The 17,986-nt window shown below is 39.3% G+C and overlaps 1 protein-coding gene across 2 annotated transcripts in view; it reads left to right on the top strand.

The window, feature by feature from the left end:
• DGKQ (diacylglycerol kinase theta) overlaps positions 1–17,986 on the top strand; it is a 132,268-nt gene that overhangs the window by 13,640 nt on the left and 100,642 nt on the right. For both annotated transcript variants that reach the window (XM_070742292.1, XM_070742293.1), the window contains exon 2: positions 14,262–14,341. In XM_070742292.1, coding sequence (XP_070598393.1) covers positions 14,262–14,341 — 80 coding nt within the window. The remainder of the gene's footprint in view (positions 1–14,261; positions 14,342–17,986) is intronic.

Genomic DNA, 17,986 nt, shown 5'->3' with positions numbered 1-17,986 from the left:
GAAACGTCCTTCCTTACCGCAGACGTACTGTTATCATCTGTTTGAATAAGAAATCCTACTAATTAAAGTAACTAACCGAATATGGACATACCTGTGCAGGCAGAAAATGAAAGGGATCACAAAAACATATTTGGCAGAAGTGTATTTCGGATTCTCCTGGTGTGACCCAGCACAGTGGCTGGAATCTGTTGAAAGTGTTTATAAATTTATTTTATTTATTAATTGGACTTGTATGCCGCCCCTCTCTGTGGACTCGGGAGTTATGTATATAAATGTAAATGTTTAGTATTTTGTAAGTCAGTCTAAAAGCCTGGGGCTCTGGTGTTAGTTGCAATGTGGAAGGATCTTATCTGCTGCAGAATTTTACTTGTGTCTAATTCATTGTGCCTTTAGGGTCTCTTAAGAATACCAGAAGTAACTGGGCTTTTTCTTAACACTCTATAAAGGCCCCGTTTGGGATTATAAAGCAGATCCGGTTGGTGTTTCATAATTAGTTCACAACATACTAGAGAACAGCAATGTATCACAGTGAATTGACAAAAGAAGGACATTCTTTGCTCTGAGGCCAAATCCACCTGAGTGGGAATATTGTCTAATGCTCGTACTTAAGAGATGAAACCTGGATAGCAGCCCATTCTCACTGCAAATACATTTTCTAGCAATTGTAATTTTCTGGACAGCTCTCAGCTAAGCTTTCTGCTCTTGCTGAGCATAGAACCAATAGTGACTGAACAAATAGTACCATAGAAATAGCTGTGTTTATAGTACTTCCAGTTTTCTAAGAAATAAAGCTATAAAAGGATTTTGCTATATAGTTAAATTGCAGTGTGGAAGTCCTTGTAAAACTGTTTGTCATGTTTTTACATTGGAGTTCCCAAGCATTTTTCACGGAAATGTGGTTGGTTTTTTGAGTCTGTTTACTTCTCTAGTCTTCACCATTTACAGCAAATGCACTCAAACCTTTTCAGACTGGATTTGGTTTTTGTGTGGCATTCTGGGAATTGTGCTCCAAAACCTGGATTGGGCCAGAACAAAGTATGCAGAACTATGTCAAAAACTAAGTTTTGATTTTAATTTTGCTTTGCTATAGTTTAAAACAACTTTCTAAATTTTAGTTAATACGACTCTCCTATAGAGAACATTTTCTCTCTCTCCTGTCCCTTGAGAAATGACTGACAGCAACTTTTTCAGAGATTCTGGAAAATTGCATGCAAGGTATAAATCTGTTAGGTTTCCTTTTCCAATTAAATCCCGTCAATGTGGAGGTAAAATAACAACTTGTAGTCTCATTTTGGAAATACAGTATGTATTTGGTTTGCTGAATGCTTTACAGAAGCAGGGCTCAATCTTTGTGGCTTGGTGGCCTGGCTGCGGGAAAAGAGAGAAACCGGGCCGTGTGAATAGCAGGCTAGCATGTGCAGCTCAACTCAGCGCAAGCGGCAGGCTGGCATAGATGCTCATGCACCCAGAGCTTAACTGCAAGTTGATCTGTGTGTGTTCTTGCATACAAGTCTGCCTCTTGCAGAGTCTGATTCTGAATAGGCACAGCCCCCATTATGGGCCATAGAGCAGAGGTTGGGGACCCATGCTTTACAGCTTTTCTCTTTTCAGTCTCTCTTCCAATAATCTTGTTGTTCTTCCTCTTTCTTTCCATGTGTTGACATGAATGACGATCAGAGTTTTCTCTGTTCATTAGCAGCTGTCCATCCTTTGGGGGCCAGAAGCTCCTATGTGTTCCACCTGGGAAAGTGCAAGCCACTGCTTGCATGGTTGCCTGGAGGTGGTTGCTTCTTAAAATAGGATAGCCAGATCACTGGAAAATTACAAGGATACCTTACATTTCTTTAACCCCTTTTTGTCTTTAAAATACAATGCTCAAAAAAATAAAGGGAACACTCAAAGAACACATCCTAGATCTGAATGAATGAAATATTCTCATGGAATACTTTGTTCTGTACAAAGTTAAATGTGCTGACAACAAAATGAAATTGATTGTCAATCAGTGTTGCTTCCTAGGTGGACAGTTTGATTTCACAGAAGTTTGATTTACTTGGAGTTATATTGTGTTGTTTAAGTATTCCCTTTATTTTTTTGAGCAGTATACATCTCTTCTTCCTTTCACAGTTCAAGAAACTAGGGAGAGTCACTTCTGAGACGTTTGTCACATTCTACTAAGTTGCCCCTTACCTCATTGTGGCTCCATCTAGATCAGACCTGGGCAAAGTGCGGCTCGCCGGCTGTCTGTGACCAGCCCGCAGAGGTTGGAAGGAAGGAAGGAAAGAAGGAAGGAAGGAGAAATGGAGGGAGGGAGAAAGGAAGGAGAAATGGAGGGAGGGAGGGAGGAAGGAAGGAGAAATTCTCTTTCCATGCCCTTTTGCAAAAGTCCAATAAATGCTCATTATTTAATTGTTCATTGGTTTCATTGGCCTTTCCAAGAAATTTAAAGCAAACCCCCCACCCCACCTCTCATGGGGAAAAAAGGGAGGAGGAGGGAGAAAAGGAATCCAAAGCTACTTCCAGGCAAAGCCTCCACTATATTTTCTCAACTGACAATGTAGGTCAGTTGAAGAGAGGCACCTGAAAGGAATATTTTGAAAGAGAAGTAAAGAACTGCCCAAAAGCAGAAATAAAAGGCAGAGAAAATCAGAAAGACAGAAACTTCTCTCCATCTGGAGAAGGAAGGAAGGAAGGAAGGAAGGAAGGAAGGAAGGAAGGAAGGAAGGAAGGAAGGAAGGAGAAATGGAGGGAACAAGGAAGGAAGGAAGGAAGGAAGGGGTGGGCAATTAATTTTTAATTATAATATAATATAATATAGTATAATATAATATTATAATATAATATAATTAATATAATGTAATGTAATGTAATGTAATATAATATATAACATAATATATAATTATAATTCATAATTATAATATAATTAACTCAGTTCTACCCAATAATATAGAGTATTGGGTAGAACTGAGTTAATTATATTAATCCGGCCCTCTAAAACCATCCCAATTTCTCATGTGGCCCCATGGCAAAATTAATTGCCCACCCCTGATCTAGATAGTGGCATCTTCTCTTTCTATCTCTCTAGGACATTCTCATAGACCAATGATGGTGAACCTTTTTTGGTTCCCATGCCAAAAGGGTGTGTGCTAGCATGCATGTATGTGCCCACCCCCCTTCCCTTCCCCAATGCATGCACCAACCTTTGCACATGCACATAATTCCACCCACTTACAAGGATACTGTACATTTCTTTAACTCCTTTTGTCCTTTTCAGGAAAAACTGTAATTTCCCCCCCAGCCAGGATTATGTATTTCCTATCAAGATGATTGAAGCATATACAAGAAAAATAGATTCAGCATTAATAAAAGATTACGGTATTGTTTTTGTTGTTGAACTTGCAAAGGTGGAGGAACTCGGTGTAATTAGTGAATGAAAATAAAAATGGAATAATAGCTCTTTTGAACTGCCTTAGCGAGAGAAAGTTTGAATTGCACCAGGCAGGCACACTTTTCTCACACCCACTCAGTGAGAAAGACTAGAACAAAATATTTAATTCTGGATATTTGGGTGTTAGAAACAATTACAACCTTGTTTCGAAAGACAGAAAAGATTGTTAACAGGGAGGAGAATGCATTCATTATTTTACATCAGATGAAAAGTTCAATATAGCTAGTGCTTGACTTACAATATTTGGTTTAGCGACCGTTTGAAGTTACAACAGTACCAAAAAAGTGACTTGTGATTGTTTTTTTACATTTATGGCTGTTGAAACATCCCCATGGTCATATGCTTTATATTTGGATGCTGGTCAACTGGTTCATATTTATGAAGGTTGCAGTGTGTCAGGGCCAGGTGATCTCCTTTTGAAACCTTCTGACAAGCATAGTAAACGGGAAGCCAGATTCATGTAACAACCATGTTAATAACTGCAGTGATTCACTTAACAAATGTGGCATAAAATGGAGCAAAACTCACTTAACAAATTTCTCACTTAGCAACATATATATTTAAGTTCAGTTGTAGTCGTAAGTTGAGGACCACCTGAATATTAAAATATTTATGCCTGTATATTTTCTATGACTGCGAAGGGAAGGTTATAATAGGTTTGAATAAAAGTGGCCTGATTTTGTGGTGTGGAATTGGTAAATGCAGGAAAGTGAAGGCTTGGCATTAATTGTGAAAGAAAAAGTCTAAAATTTGTGATAGAAAGTATGAATTGGTGTCAAGGGTTTTCAAACTATTTCAGGCTGCAGAACCTGTTTGTTTTTATTTTTTCTTGGGACCCCTGATTAAGAGAAGTGGGGTATTAAGTGTCAGCTAACACATTTCATCCCTTCTGGTTGTATATTTAAAGAAATGGCCATAGATGCCTGCAGCATTGAAGCAGGTGTGGATGGCTGAGTGTATTTTTCTCTCTCCATTGGCCCCTTTCAGATAGTGAAGCTAAGTGAAACTTAGCTAGTGAAACTCATTCAAGTCCTCAAACAACTCTAGGTTACACAGAACCCAGTTCAAACAACCCCTATGGCTATGAATGCATACAAAAATAAATAATAATAATAAAATAATAATGATAGTGAACCTATGGTGCATGTGGAGCCGTGTCTGCTGACACATGAGCTGTTGCCCTAGCTCAGCTCCAGCCTCATGTGCTCTCTGGCTAGCTGATATTTGGCTCATGGGAAAGCTCTGGGAGGCTGTTTTTGGCCTCTGGAGGGCCTCCACGGAGCAGGGGAGATGATTTCATCCTCCCCAGGCTCTGGGAAGCCTCTGGGCCTACTGGGCCACCAAAAGTTGGGAAATGGGAGAGCAGGAGAGGGGGGTCGTACACGCATGGGCGGGGTGTAGGGCAGTGTAGGGGGGCACAGAAGGTGGGGCGTGTGGGGAAGATTGAATTATTAGTGTGGGCACGCACACGTGCGCAGTACTGCGTCCACATGCGCTTTCGGCACCGGAGGGGAAAAAAAGGTTCACCTTTCACTGTGTTAAGTGATAAAATGAGTGGCAGGAATGAAATGAAATATACAGAAAATAATGAAACATCCATAAATGTGCAAGAGTGACTGCTTTTTGAATATCTGCTTAGAAGAAAATACATTTCAAGTATATGCTGTTTACAAGTGGGAAAGGAATAAACAAAAATCATGCTGATTCCATTGTTTACAGTGAAAGAGTGATATGATTAATAAAGGATATCGTATAAGAGATTCTGAATCCAGGACAGGGCATTATCTCACAATATTGTGATTGGGTTTAGGGAAAAATGAAGTGAAAAGAAACTAGATTACAAGGATTGCTGGAAGAAGACAGAAGAGTCCTACATGGAACATAAGAATATAGAATAATTTCCCAGCAGAATAAATGGAAAGTGAATGTATGGGAAAAAGAAATAGGCAGCTGCTTCAGAGACAATAAAAAAGAATTATGTTAGAGAACGCCCCAGAAGTGTGACTAATGAAAAGTGAAAAAGGATGCTTGATGGAATGATGAAGTGAAACAGGCTGAGAACGGGGAAAAAAGGACACGTAAGGGAATGATTGCTGCAACGAATGAGTGGAGATCCTGCATTACTTGTATGGAGAAAATAATCCTGTAAAGAATGTGCACTAGTCAAAGAGAGCAAGGAGCTACTGTATTTAATGCACTTTGATTTTGATGGAGATGTAATTTACAAAAAAAAAAGAGTGATACAAAATAAATGCAGCAGAAAGAGGGAACCTAAGAAGTAGGAGTGGATATGATCAGGAATGCCTTAGGTCAGCGATGGTGAACCGTTTTTGGTCCGTGTGTCAAAAGTGGGAGTGTGGGCTAGCATGCGTGTACGTGCCCACACCCCTTTCCTCCCCCCCCATACATTCACACACCCCTGTGCTGCCCTCATGCATGCGCACAGGCCTCACTAAAGCCCGGAATGTGAAAAAATAGCCAAACCGTCAAACTGGAAGTTTGGAAAAACGCACTTCCGGGTGGCCCTTTATGCTGTTTTTTGCACTCCGGGACTTCAGGAAGCTTCCCTGAACCTTCCAGAGTGCAAAAAACAGCACAACGGGCAAACCGGAAGAGCGTTTTCCGAACTTCCGGTTTGTCCGTTCAGCGATTTTTTTGCACTCTGGGTTCATGGAATCTTTCCTGAAGCATCGGGAGGGTGAAACGGCCTTTCCCAAGGCTGAAAATCAGCTGGTCAGCATGTGCGTGTGTGCATGCGTGCGTGCCAGAGCTGATATAGGGCAAGGTCTCATTTGCCCTCTGAAATGGCTCTACGTGCTATCTGTGGCACACATGCAGGAAGAGAGAGATTGTGATCCTGCTATATAGAGCGCTGGTGAGACCACATTTGGAATACTGTGTTCAGTTCTGGAGACCTCACCTACAAAAAGATATTGACAAAATTGAACGGGTCCAAAGACGGGCTACAAGAATGGTGGAAGGTCTTAAGCATAAAATGTATCAGGAAAGACTCAATGAACTCAATCTTTATAGTCTGGAGGACAGAAGGAAAAGGGGGGACATGATCGAAACATTTAAATGTGTTAAAGGGTTAAATAAGGTTCAGCAGGGAAGTGTTTTTAATAGGAAAGTGAACACAAGAACAAGGGGACACAATCTGAAGTTAGTTGGGGGAAAGATCAAAAGCAACATGAGAAAATATTATTTTACTGAAAGAGTAGTAGATCCTTGGAACAAACTTCCAGCAGACGTGGTTGGTAAATCCACAGTAACTGAATTTAAACATGCCTGGGATCCTAAGATAAAATACAAAAAATAGTATAAGGGCAGACTAGATGGATCATGAGGTCTTTTTCTGCCTTCGGTCTTCTATGTTTCTATGCCATAGATTCTCCATCACGGCCCTAGGTGGTGGATTTCATATCAGACACTTTAGGTGACTTAGTCATGCAGAAAGAACGAATGAATGAAGCCTGAATCACAAATCAAATATCTGAAGGAAAAAAAGAATGAGTGAAAGAGGGGAAAACCAAGGAAGTCATGGTTGGATGGAGATAATGAGATTCTCAGAATGAGGGTGGTGAGAAGTTTAAAGAATAAAGGCAGTCTATGAAGTGGTGCACAGGCAGGGCAGAAGCAGGGATGAAAGATATGGAGAGGAATAACGAATGGCGAACCAGATTTAGCTGCATATCCTTTTTTGTGTCCTTTGGCTTGTTACTTTCTGTGCAAACGCAATTGAAAAATGATACAATGGTTTAAGAAATCTAGTCATTACCTGGCATGTGGCTCTTAAAGCAGTTGGATTTTTTTTTTTTTTTTACAATCAGTCCAAAAGATGTCGAGGTATTTTTATGGAGATCGCGTAAACGGTGCAGTTGAGTTTATTTCACACATTGTCCTTTATTTGAATGTCTGAAGTGGTGAAGGGTTTCCTGCCTAAGCAGGGGGTTGGATTAGAAGACCTCCAAGGTCTCTTCCAAATCTGCTATTCTGTTCTGTTCCATTCCGTTCTGTTCTTTTCCGTTCTGTTCTGTTCTTTTCCTTTCCATTCCGTTCTATCCTATCCTATCCTATCTGTTGTGATTCCGTCTGAGGCTCCTCAGGGAATGGCTGTTCCTCTGCCGGCTCCATGCTCAGAGGGGGAGGATGAGGAACAGGAGGAGGAGGCCCAGGCAGATGGGGAGGAGGAATATCAGGCCGAGGGAGAGGGAGAACAGCCTGAGTCCCCCGGGGTGGAGCTCTCCCCAGCAAGCAGCCTGGAGTCCTTAGATGAAAATGCACAAGCCATCATCGATCTCAGGCAGAGAAGAGCAGCACAACGAAGGGGACAATTAGCCAGGTATTTCCAGCCCTAAATAGGCAACAGCTGGGTTTGGGTGTGGTTCTCCCCAGAAAGGCTGAAAAGGCAGACCCACCCTTCCTGTATTGTGGAGTATTATCTTTGGGAGTCCTGGGACCTGGCTGTGATCTTTGGTGTCTCTGATTCTGGCTTGTGGCCTTGAAGACTGAAACCTTGGGGGGAAAGGCGTGGGTCTTATTCTCTACAGTGGTGTGTGTGCCAGCAAGAAGTCTGCTGTATTGTCTGGCCGTCAGGACTCTGCTGTGAAGCCTCATAGCCTGCCTGTTGGGAAGAACAGGTTTTTCTCTGTGTTTATTTTTCAAACTATAAAGTGCCTTTGCTTTTACCAGCGTGTCTGGCTGTTTTTTCCAGTTGGTGTTGAAGTCTGGGGGCACCCAGACAGAACACTATCCTATCCTATTCTATTCTATTCATAGGGAATATTTAATCGTAATCTTTAAACTTGAAGAAGTTGGCAAATGGGCCATTTCTGGCCTCAGAAGGGCCTCCGTGGGAGGAGGCCATTTTCACCCTCCCCAGGCTCCTAGAAAGGCCTGGGGGAACAAAAAAAAGGGAACCGGAAGTTGAAGTTGGCTTCCAGAGGGCTTCGGAGATTGGGGTGGGGAAGGGCGTTTTCGTCCTTACAGGCTCCTAAAAAGGCCCTGAAGCTTGGGGGAGCAAAAAAAAATGGAACTTCTGGTATAACTGGAACTTGGCGTACAGGCCATTTCTGGCCTCTAGAGGGGTTCCGGGATGGGGTGGGGAAGGGAAGGGTGTTTTCGTCCTCTGCAGGCTACTAGAAAGGCTCTGAAGCCTGGGGAGAGCAAAAAACAGGCATTATTATTATTATTATTATTATTATTATTATTATTATTATTATTAATTAGATTTGTATGCTGCCCCTCTCCGCAGACTTGGGGCGGCTCACAACAGCAATCGCATGCCGAGAGCAGGGGGGAGTCTTGCACATATGTGTGGGGGCCTGCATGGAATTGTGGGTGTGGGCCCGCATGCATGTGACACTTCTCCCATAGCCCCTCTTTTGGGCACGTGAACCCCAAAAGGTTCCCCATCACTGTAGAGGGCTGGGGAATTTCTGGGAATTGAAGTCCACACATCTTAAAAGTTGCTCAGATTGAGGAACACTGGTATAAAACGTGTCAACTGTGTGAGTGTCTTTGCTGCTCTCATTTTGTCACGCATCTATGTATGTTTATGTGCTGGCACTGGGAAAGCAAAGGCTCTGAGTCACATGAGAGGAAGGAGGAAGGCGGAGGCTTAGAATGGAGGGTTGGTCATTAGCTCTCCAAACTTTGCCCCAAAGGTTTCTCTTATGGGATGAATTGGGGGGATTTTTCTGGAATATTTTTCTGCTCAGCATCACGCCAGATCTTCCCTTGCTTTTTCTTTTGCCAGCTTCTCCCACCATTGCATGTAGTCCTCAACTTAAAACCAAAAATTACAACAGACTTCTGCAAGGCTACATTAAACACAGATTGGAAGTTCTGATGGTTTCCCCATCCATTGGTTACATGATCACATGATCACTTGGGCGCCAGCTCACATTTATTCACATGACAGTAATTTACTAAATGTTTTGCTGGAAACCAGTGTTTACTTTTGATTTCTGATAAAAAAACCATCTGTTGCAGTCCCCCATAGCATTCGCTTAACAACCGCAATGATTCGCACTGCCAAAAGGGTTGCAAAATAAGGTACGGTGACCTGCTTAACAACTGCCATGACTTACACGCAACAGATTCAAACTTAATACGAACCGCTCCAAACTTGACTGTAAAAAATATGATTTCAACAATCGAGTTATCGAAGCGTAGAACTCATTACCGGACTCAATTGTGTCAACCCCTAACCCCCATCATTTCTCCCTTAGACTCTCCACGATTGACCTCTCCAGGTTCCTAAGAGGCCAGTAAGGGGCGTACATAAGTGCACTGGTGTGCCTTTTGTCCCCTGTCCAATTGTCTTTCCTTTCTCTCGCTTATCATATATATTTTCTTTCTTTCATATATCCTCTCCTCTAAGTTCACCTTTACCCTTATATATATTACTACATGTCTATTTTTCTTCCTATGTATTTGTGTTTTGGATAAATAAATAAATAAATAAATAAACAAACAAACAAACAAATAATTGTCTTCTTTATTGTTGTTAGCTGCCCCGAGTCTTCGGAGAGGGGCGGCATACAAATCTAATAAATAAATAAATAAATAAATAAATAAATACATACATACATACATACATACATACATACATACATACATACATACATACATACATAGCTAGCTAGCTGTAATTCTGGCTTCAATTATAGTTGTAAGTTGGGGTGTATCTGTATCAGCCGTTCAGGATTTGGCAAGTTATTCTGCTGATAGACCCAGAGATGGACAGAAAGACAGATTTCTTGAGGCCCTTTCTATCATTTCTTTCCAACTTTCAGTTGGGGTGGGAAACTTTTTTTTAAGCTCCTTATATTTTTCATAGAAGCACTGTTCCTTAAGAGTTGGGAAAACTCTTGAGTTAGGTGCCATGTTGCAAGGAACGGGAAGCAGTTGGAGGACCTTGCCAGTTTCACTCAATCAGTATAGAGCTGGGAGGAACCTTGGAGATCTTCTAGTCTAACTCCCTGCTCAAGCAGGAGGTCCTATACGAGTGATGGCGAACCTTGTTTTTCTTGGGTGCCAAAAGGACGCGCACACGCTTGATAATGCGCACATGCGTGCCCACACCCATAATGCAATGGCCTACCTACAGGGGATGGCTACTGCCTGGATGGGGGGGGGGGGAACGCAGTGGGATAGCAAAAATGGAGCTCCACCCCAAAGCACCCAATTTGCACTGAAAGATGTTGAAAGAAAATGCAGGATGTCCTGCATAAGCCACGCCCACAGTGTGGTAGTAAATTTTTTACCTCCATTCATCGGTGCACGACCCTCCACCCATGCTGTCTCTCCCCCCCAGCCATGTAAGGCCTCACGGAAGCCTCCAGACTTTTGGTAGGCCCATTGGGCTGTCTTTTGCCCTTCCCAAGCTTCAGGAAACCTTCAGAGCCTATGGATGGTGAAAAATAGGCCCAACATTTTTTGCCATACATAGGCTCCGGTTGCTTTTCTGAGGAAAATACCCTTCCGCTACTCTCCAGAAGGCCAAAAATCAGCCAGCCAATGTGAACATGCATCCTGGAGCTGATATAGGGCAACACCCTGCATGAGATACGGCTCCATGTACCACCTGTGGCACACGCGCCGTAGGTTTGTCATCACGGCTGTATACAATTTCAGACAAATGATTATCCAGTCTTTTCTTAAAAACCTCCAATGATGAAACACCCACAGATTCTGATGACAAGCACTACCAGTTGCGGTAAATGTTTTCACTTAGGAAGTATCTCCTTAATTGCAGGTTGCTTCTCTCCTTGGTTAGTTTCCATCCATGGTTTCTTGTCTTTCCTTTTATGTATTTCAATGGGAAAAGCTTCCTGGCATTCCCTGCTTTAAGACAACCATTTGTGAAACAGGAAACAGTGCAAAATTTATTAAACAAACAAGAGGTTTTGTGGAATTTTGCAGAATCAGTGTTGTTGTTTTCCTTTGGAACTTTTGTCAACATCTATAGTTTAAAGTAATAGTAATAATTTATTAAATCTATCTGCCCCCTGCCTCAACACTTAGCGCCTCCAAACAGTTTTCAAGTAATTTTCAAGTAATTAAACTTTAATTAAAATTATGGGAGTGATTTCAAAACAAATTAAACAACCAACTGGGCGGTTTTAAAGTAATTCTAAATTAATTAAAATTATGGAAGTAATTTTTAAAATTGAATTCTAGCCCAAGTTAATATTTACACAACTATTTCTTGCATGTCTCATGCTGAAATTAAGTTCTGCATAACTGGATATAATTGCCTACTACTTTATCTGAGATTAACAGCACAGAAAATGTAGCTGACTGTGACATTGCCCTGGTTTATATAACAAGTGAATATCTTGGTGAACTCATCTGTAAAATATCCTATCATTTAATTAGGAAACAGATCAATATGGTGTTTTAAGAATAAAACCCTACGACTTCGCTTGGCATTACATTTGATTGCGGGATTGAGGCATGCAAAAAGGAAAAAGGATGCAAATCATAGGGTAGTTCATTGGTTTGGGAAATACTACAGAGAAAATAGAGATTTCTTGAATTCGTATTTAGATGATTTGGAATTCAGAGCAGAATCTTGTGGCATAGTTTAACCTTGTAGTTGATTGTTTGTGGGTTTTTTATTTTTATGTTAGCAATTCTTCGGGAGACCATTGCAATATGTAGTTCAACTCTAACAGAAGGAGTTCAGGAATGCACGAACAGATGTATTAACACTGTTTCTGAATCTTGGCAACTTTAAAATGTGTATATTTCAACTCCCAGGATTCCCCAACCAGCCATGCACTACTGGAGAGGCATTTTTCTTGTTGAATCACCCTGGTATACCCAAATATGTGTGGGAGTATATTGGTTCCTTTTTTCCTTCAGGGCCATATCCAAGGCAGTTAAATTTTTAAAGCCGACAAACTGTATTCTATATGTGTAACATATTTTTTGCTGATAATGAAAAGGAAGGGAGATTAGTATAGATCTATTTCAAGATTGTTTTGCTGTCATCAACTAGCCATACCCTTAGCAGGATTTGAACCTCGGGAGCCTGCCTGTAAGGCAGTACAGTGGTACGACATACGAGTTTAATTCGTGCCAGAGCCGACCTCGTATGTCGATCAATTCGTATCTCGAACCAATGCATTGAGATTTGGCTTTTCGCCCGGAGATAACTGGAAAAAATGGAATTCTTGCGCCACCTAGTGGACGCTCAGCTCGTATCCCGAATTTAAGCTCGTATGTAGAACAGAAATTTTGCTTGCCTCTCTGCTCGTAACTTGGAATACTCGCATGTGGAGCAGCTCGTATCTAGAGGTACTACTGTAGCTTTAACCTCTACTACACCACAGGCTCTCCTTTTCTTAGCTTGTACCAGGGAAGAGGTACAAATCCCGGCAAGGGTATGGCTAGCTGATGATAGCAAAATACCTTGAAATAGAGCTATACTAGTCTCCCTTCCTTTTCATTGTCAGCAAAAATATCATAAAAAATACATACATACATACATACATGTGTGTGTGTGTGTGTGTGTGTGTGTGTGTTTTGTAGCTTTCATGTAATGCATTTTAAAAAAATATGTGGGTAATTATGGTAATAGTCTCTTCTATTTCACTTAATTGTTTTTAAAAATGACCGCAATGTGTCATTTTACTGAGGTCATCCACTATATTTTAGAAAAACAGCCTGTTGCTCAATAATAACTGTGAGAGAAAGGTCTCAGAAAAATGTTCTTGATTCTGAATTTCAGTCAAAATCATGCTGATAAATAAATAATGAGTAAATATATACTTAAGATGGCACATTTATATTGTATTGTAAACTTGCTTTCCCAAACATTTCAACAGAAGTTGTGTTTATATCATCATGTTTTCCTAAGCCAGACAAAAATATTAGTCTTTGTTTTGACATTTATAAAACTATTCTTTTGGATATAGCAAGTTTTGAAATTTGTCCTTTTTGATTGCCAAATTATTCCTGTACCATAGCAACCCTTTTTATAATATCAACTTTGAAATAAAGAAGGATTTTTCAAATCTTAGTTTCTAATGGAGGAATTCAGAAGCCTCGCCCCTCTTGAACCAGGAATTCCAGATTTTTTTTTTTTTTTAAAACAACCCTTGGTTTAAAGTGTTACAGGAAGGAATAAAATCTATGCATTTTAAGACTTTTATACCTTTTCCTCTATTCTGCTTTTGGCTTTCTTGAATTACATTTCAGGGTTCTCAAGTGATTACCCAAACCAAACACTTTTACAAAACTTTATGTTATCCTCTTTTTGCTTGTTAGTTGGCAGAGAATTTAATCAGCATGACGTAAAACAAACTGGAAAGGAAAAATTAACTGTTCCAGTACTTCACCTTAACATCTACAAAACAGAAAAAAGTATGCTTCTCTACCTTAGTAGCTGATAATTTCAAGACCTTATATGTTATGCTGAAGAATGAGAAAATTATCCTTTAAGCAAAATGCAAACTTAATATAAAGATATCAAAATGCATAGTTTATTTAAAAGGTCTGCTTTATTTTTATAACCAGAAAACTGGCTTCTTAAAGTTAGTTTTGTGAAATTTATATTGCTCTTTATTTTCTATTTATGTCCATACTTGGGGAAAAACCTGCTGGAAATTTGGAAAGATTGGGTTTTAATCTGCGTAATTTGAGTTTATATTGCCACATATATTATATCTTTTATTTTTAATTTGAAAAGTGTAGAATGCTGTGAAAGAGAATTATTGAATTATAATGAATGGGACTTTTTACCTTGTTTTACCTTTTTACCTGTTTCTTAATACAAATTGATATGTATATTTGTTTTCCACAGTTTGCAATTTTATGTCTCATGAGAAGTGCCTGAAGTATGTGAAGATACCTTGCTCATCTGTTGCTCCAAGTCTTGTAAGGGTAAGTTGCTCATGCTTTGGGAAATGCTAAATATCCAGTGGGATGTAGCCAGTGGTGGGATTCAGATTTTTTAAACAACTGGCTCTGTGGGTATGGCTTATTTTTTCAGTGCCATTGTAACTTTGACTAGTCACTAAATGAACTGTTGTAAGTCAAGGATTACCTGTACAAAAATACAAAAAGCTGCTTTGCTTGCAAAAAGCTGCCCTGAATACTAATCATTAGATTAGAAATATCTGCAAACTGGAGTTAAAAATCAGGCAGGGTGCCAGAGCACCTTGAGGAATTAAAATAGTTTAAATGCAATGATAACTATCAGCAGCCAACTTGCTCATAAAGTGAACCGGGGCACATTGTTAAAATAGTGCCTTAAAAAAATACTGATTTATTGTTGCAGGGAATTCATCCCTGATATGGGGTAAATTAATATCAAATTGACATACCCATGTAATACAAGAATACAAGCCAATCATTCGATTTATGTAAATCCTACTTGATACCATGGTATTTCGAGATTGAAGGATGCCAATGCATATTTGTTAGACTACTCTTTATGGGGATTTCTGTTGAATAGCTATTGGTGGTGGCCATTCCATTATTGTTATAACCAAATCAAGAATGGGTTGGAGATCCCAACTTACTTTCCTGTCTGGGTGATAAAGGTTGAAGAAAATCTTTAGATGATAAAATAACTTACAATGAGTACAGCTTGTCTTTTTATTTAGATTATTGTGCTACTTGTAAGCTATATTTTTATTTGAGGATGTGATATTCTTCCACCCCCACCATCTCCCAATAACTGATAAAGTAGACAATAACCTACTACTAGATAAAATAGAGAAATGTGGGTTAGACAGCAGCACCACCAGATGGATTCATAATTGGCTGGCCAGCCGCACTCAACATGTAGTCCTCAATGGAACTACATCTACATGGAGGGAGGTATGTGGTCGGGTACCCCAAGGCTCTGTTTTAGGCCCAGCATTCTTCAAATTCTTCATCAATGATTTGGATGAAGGGATAGATGGGGAACTTATCAGATTTGCAGATGACACCAAGCTAGCAGGAATAGCCAACACTCCGGAAGATAGGCTTAAGATATATAAGGATCTTGACAGACTTGCACATTCTAACAAGAAAATCAAAATGCATAGATAGAGTATGTGGGGTACCTTGCTCTGTAGTAGTAATTATGAGAGGGATCTTGAAGTACTAGTGGACAACCATTTAAATATGAGCCAGCAGTGTGCAGCAGCTCCCAAAAAAGCCAACACAGTTCTAGGCTATGTAAACAGAGGGATAGATTCAAGATCACATGACATTGTTACCACTTTATAAAGCCTTGGCAAGGCCACACTTGGAATACTGCATCTAGTTTTGGTCACCACAATGTAAAAAAGATGTGGAGACTCTAGAAAGAGTGTAGAGAAGAGCGTCAAAGATGTTTAGGGGACTGGAGGCTAAAACGTATGAAGAATGATTGCAGGAACTGATAATGTCTAGTTTAATGAAAAGAAGGACTAAGGGAGACATGACTCTAATATCTCAGGGGTTGCCACAAAGAAGAGGGAGTCAAGCTATTCTCCAAAATCCCAGACGAGAAGCAATAGGTGGTATCTAATCAAGGAGAGAAGCAACTTAGAAGTAAGGAGAAATTTCCTGACAGAACAATTAATCAGTGGAACAGCTTGCCTCCAGAAGTTGTGAATGTTCCATCATTGGAAGTTTTAAAGAAGATTTTATTTATTTTATTTATTTATTTTTGTCCAATACACAATGAGGGTTTTAGTGAGTATATATCAATATACACATAGTAAAATACATGATGAAGGTTATAGAGGAGATACTCATAGTAAAATATATCTAAGATATTGGATAACTATTTATCTAAAGTGATGTAGAATTTCCTTCCTGTGGGGGATTGGACTAGAAGACCTCCAAGGTCCCTTCTAACTCTGTTTTCTGTTCTATCCTATCCTATCCTATCCTATGGTAAAGTAGACTGATGAAACATTGAAGTAGTAGTAGATGCGATGTGGATATAGATGGCTGCAATTTTAATCTCTAGCATTTTTGAAAGTTTTGGAGTCTTCAGCACTAGAAGGTATCATGAAATGTGTCAGCTACTTCTATTTATTAAAATGAATCTTCTCCCATTCAACTTTAATTCTTTATGACTTAATGGATATCTTGGCCACAGTAAGGAAGTGGCTTGTTATAACCTTCTTCGGAGATGTTTTTTAACTGCTCTATTTTAGTATCTATTCAAATAATATCCAGACTAAATGCTGCTTGCTTTCCAAGCCAAGATGTGGTCCCTATTAATTACATTTTCCTAACGAAGTATCTTCTTTGGTAAAGAACAACTATGAATTAGCTGCCTGAAGCAAATATTCAACTTGGTTCTTAATACTTAAAAAATAGCAGAAAGCTTAATGGCAAATTTATTTTTTGGGTAAAAATGTTTGTTTATATGCTCCAATCCCATTCCAGATTATAAAGTGGTTATTTTTAGAAGTTGTGGTACATGAAGGGATGGATTCTTAGACCATTCTAATATTGCAAATCATAAATTGTATTTTTAAATTATAATTTCAAGTTTGATGAAAATATGGCAATGGATCAATTTCAACTGCAAAGGAGATGAACTTACTTAAGAATATTTTATATCAGTATCTTAGTTTTGTTTAATATAATCCTTTGCACGAGTTATATTCTCATGTTTTATTACTCAATTTTAGCTTATTATACTGCATTTTAACTTATTATTTATTCAAATTCCCTCTATTTTAGCCAATTTTACTGTATTTTAACCAGTCACAGTTTTATGATGACCGATGTGGTCCTTTTTCTTGCTTTGATATGGTCGATTGACTAATCAAATAAAGTTGATATTGAACTGAATTTTTAGCTCCATGTTAATTGAAACTGGACCATCTCCCTATCTTACTGGACATGTCACTCTGAAGCAGGATATGGAATTCAAGGTCAAATGAAGTATTGTGAACTCAGATGGTTGGCATGAGTAAGATAAGTTTTGTGTCAACAACTTTCAGAGAATTATGGAGTTAGCATACTATGACTAATTGTTGCTTGGACTTAGTTACAAGCTGGCTGGAACTCATGATATTTAAGAAGCTTTTTGTGAGCAGCTTGTATTGTTAAGTTTCAATGGCTATTTTTGTGTATAAGTACACATATGATTCTTGGGGATTCCTTCTCAAATCACATTGAATTCAAAAGTCAATTCATGACTTTGCGATATTGGTTTGACTGAAACTGTTATGCCACGGCTGCTATAAAACAACTTTTATTGTATGTACAGTGCTGTTTTCCAGCATTTTCAATACTGCTGAACACTTCCCCTCTTTTTTTGATAATTATTTAATTGCTCTAACACGATTGGGTGAGTGCTGCTTCTCAACGTGTCCAATATTTACTGTGAAGGAGGTAAATTAATGGAACAATACCATTTTTATTTGTTTATAATTATTCTTAATTTGTTTATAATTATTCTTAAATGGATGCAAATGGATTGCTTTCAGAGTGCTGCTAAACCACTAATAAACTACAGCATTGAAATGGAACCTTTAACGGTATATGTTGATTGAAGCGAACATAGCAGTTGAAGAAGCTCCGATTGGA

The sequence above is a fragment of the Erythrolamprus reginae genome, chromosome 2, assembly GCF_031021105.1.
Source record: "Erythrolamprus reginae isolate rEryReg1 chromosome 2, rEryReg1.hap1, whole genome shotgun sequence".
Lineage (NCBI taxonomy): Eukaryota > Metazoa > Chordata > Lepidosauria > Squamata > Dipsadidae > Erythrolamprus > Erythrolamprus reginae.
Note: the sequence above shows the minus strand (reverse complement) of the source record. Positions and strands in the feature narration are given on the sequence as shown.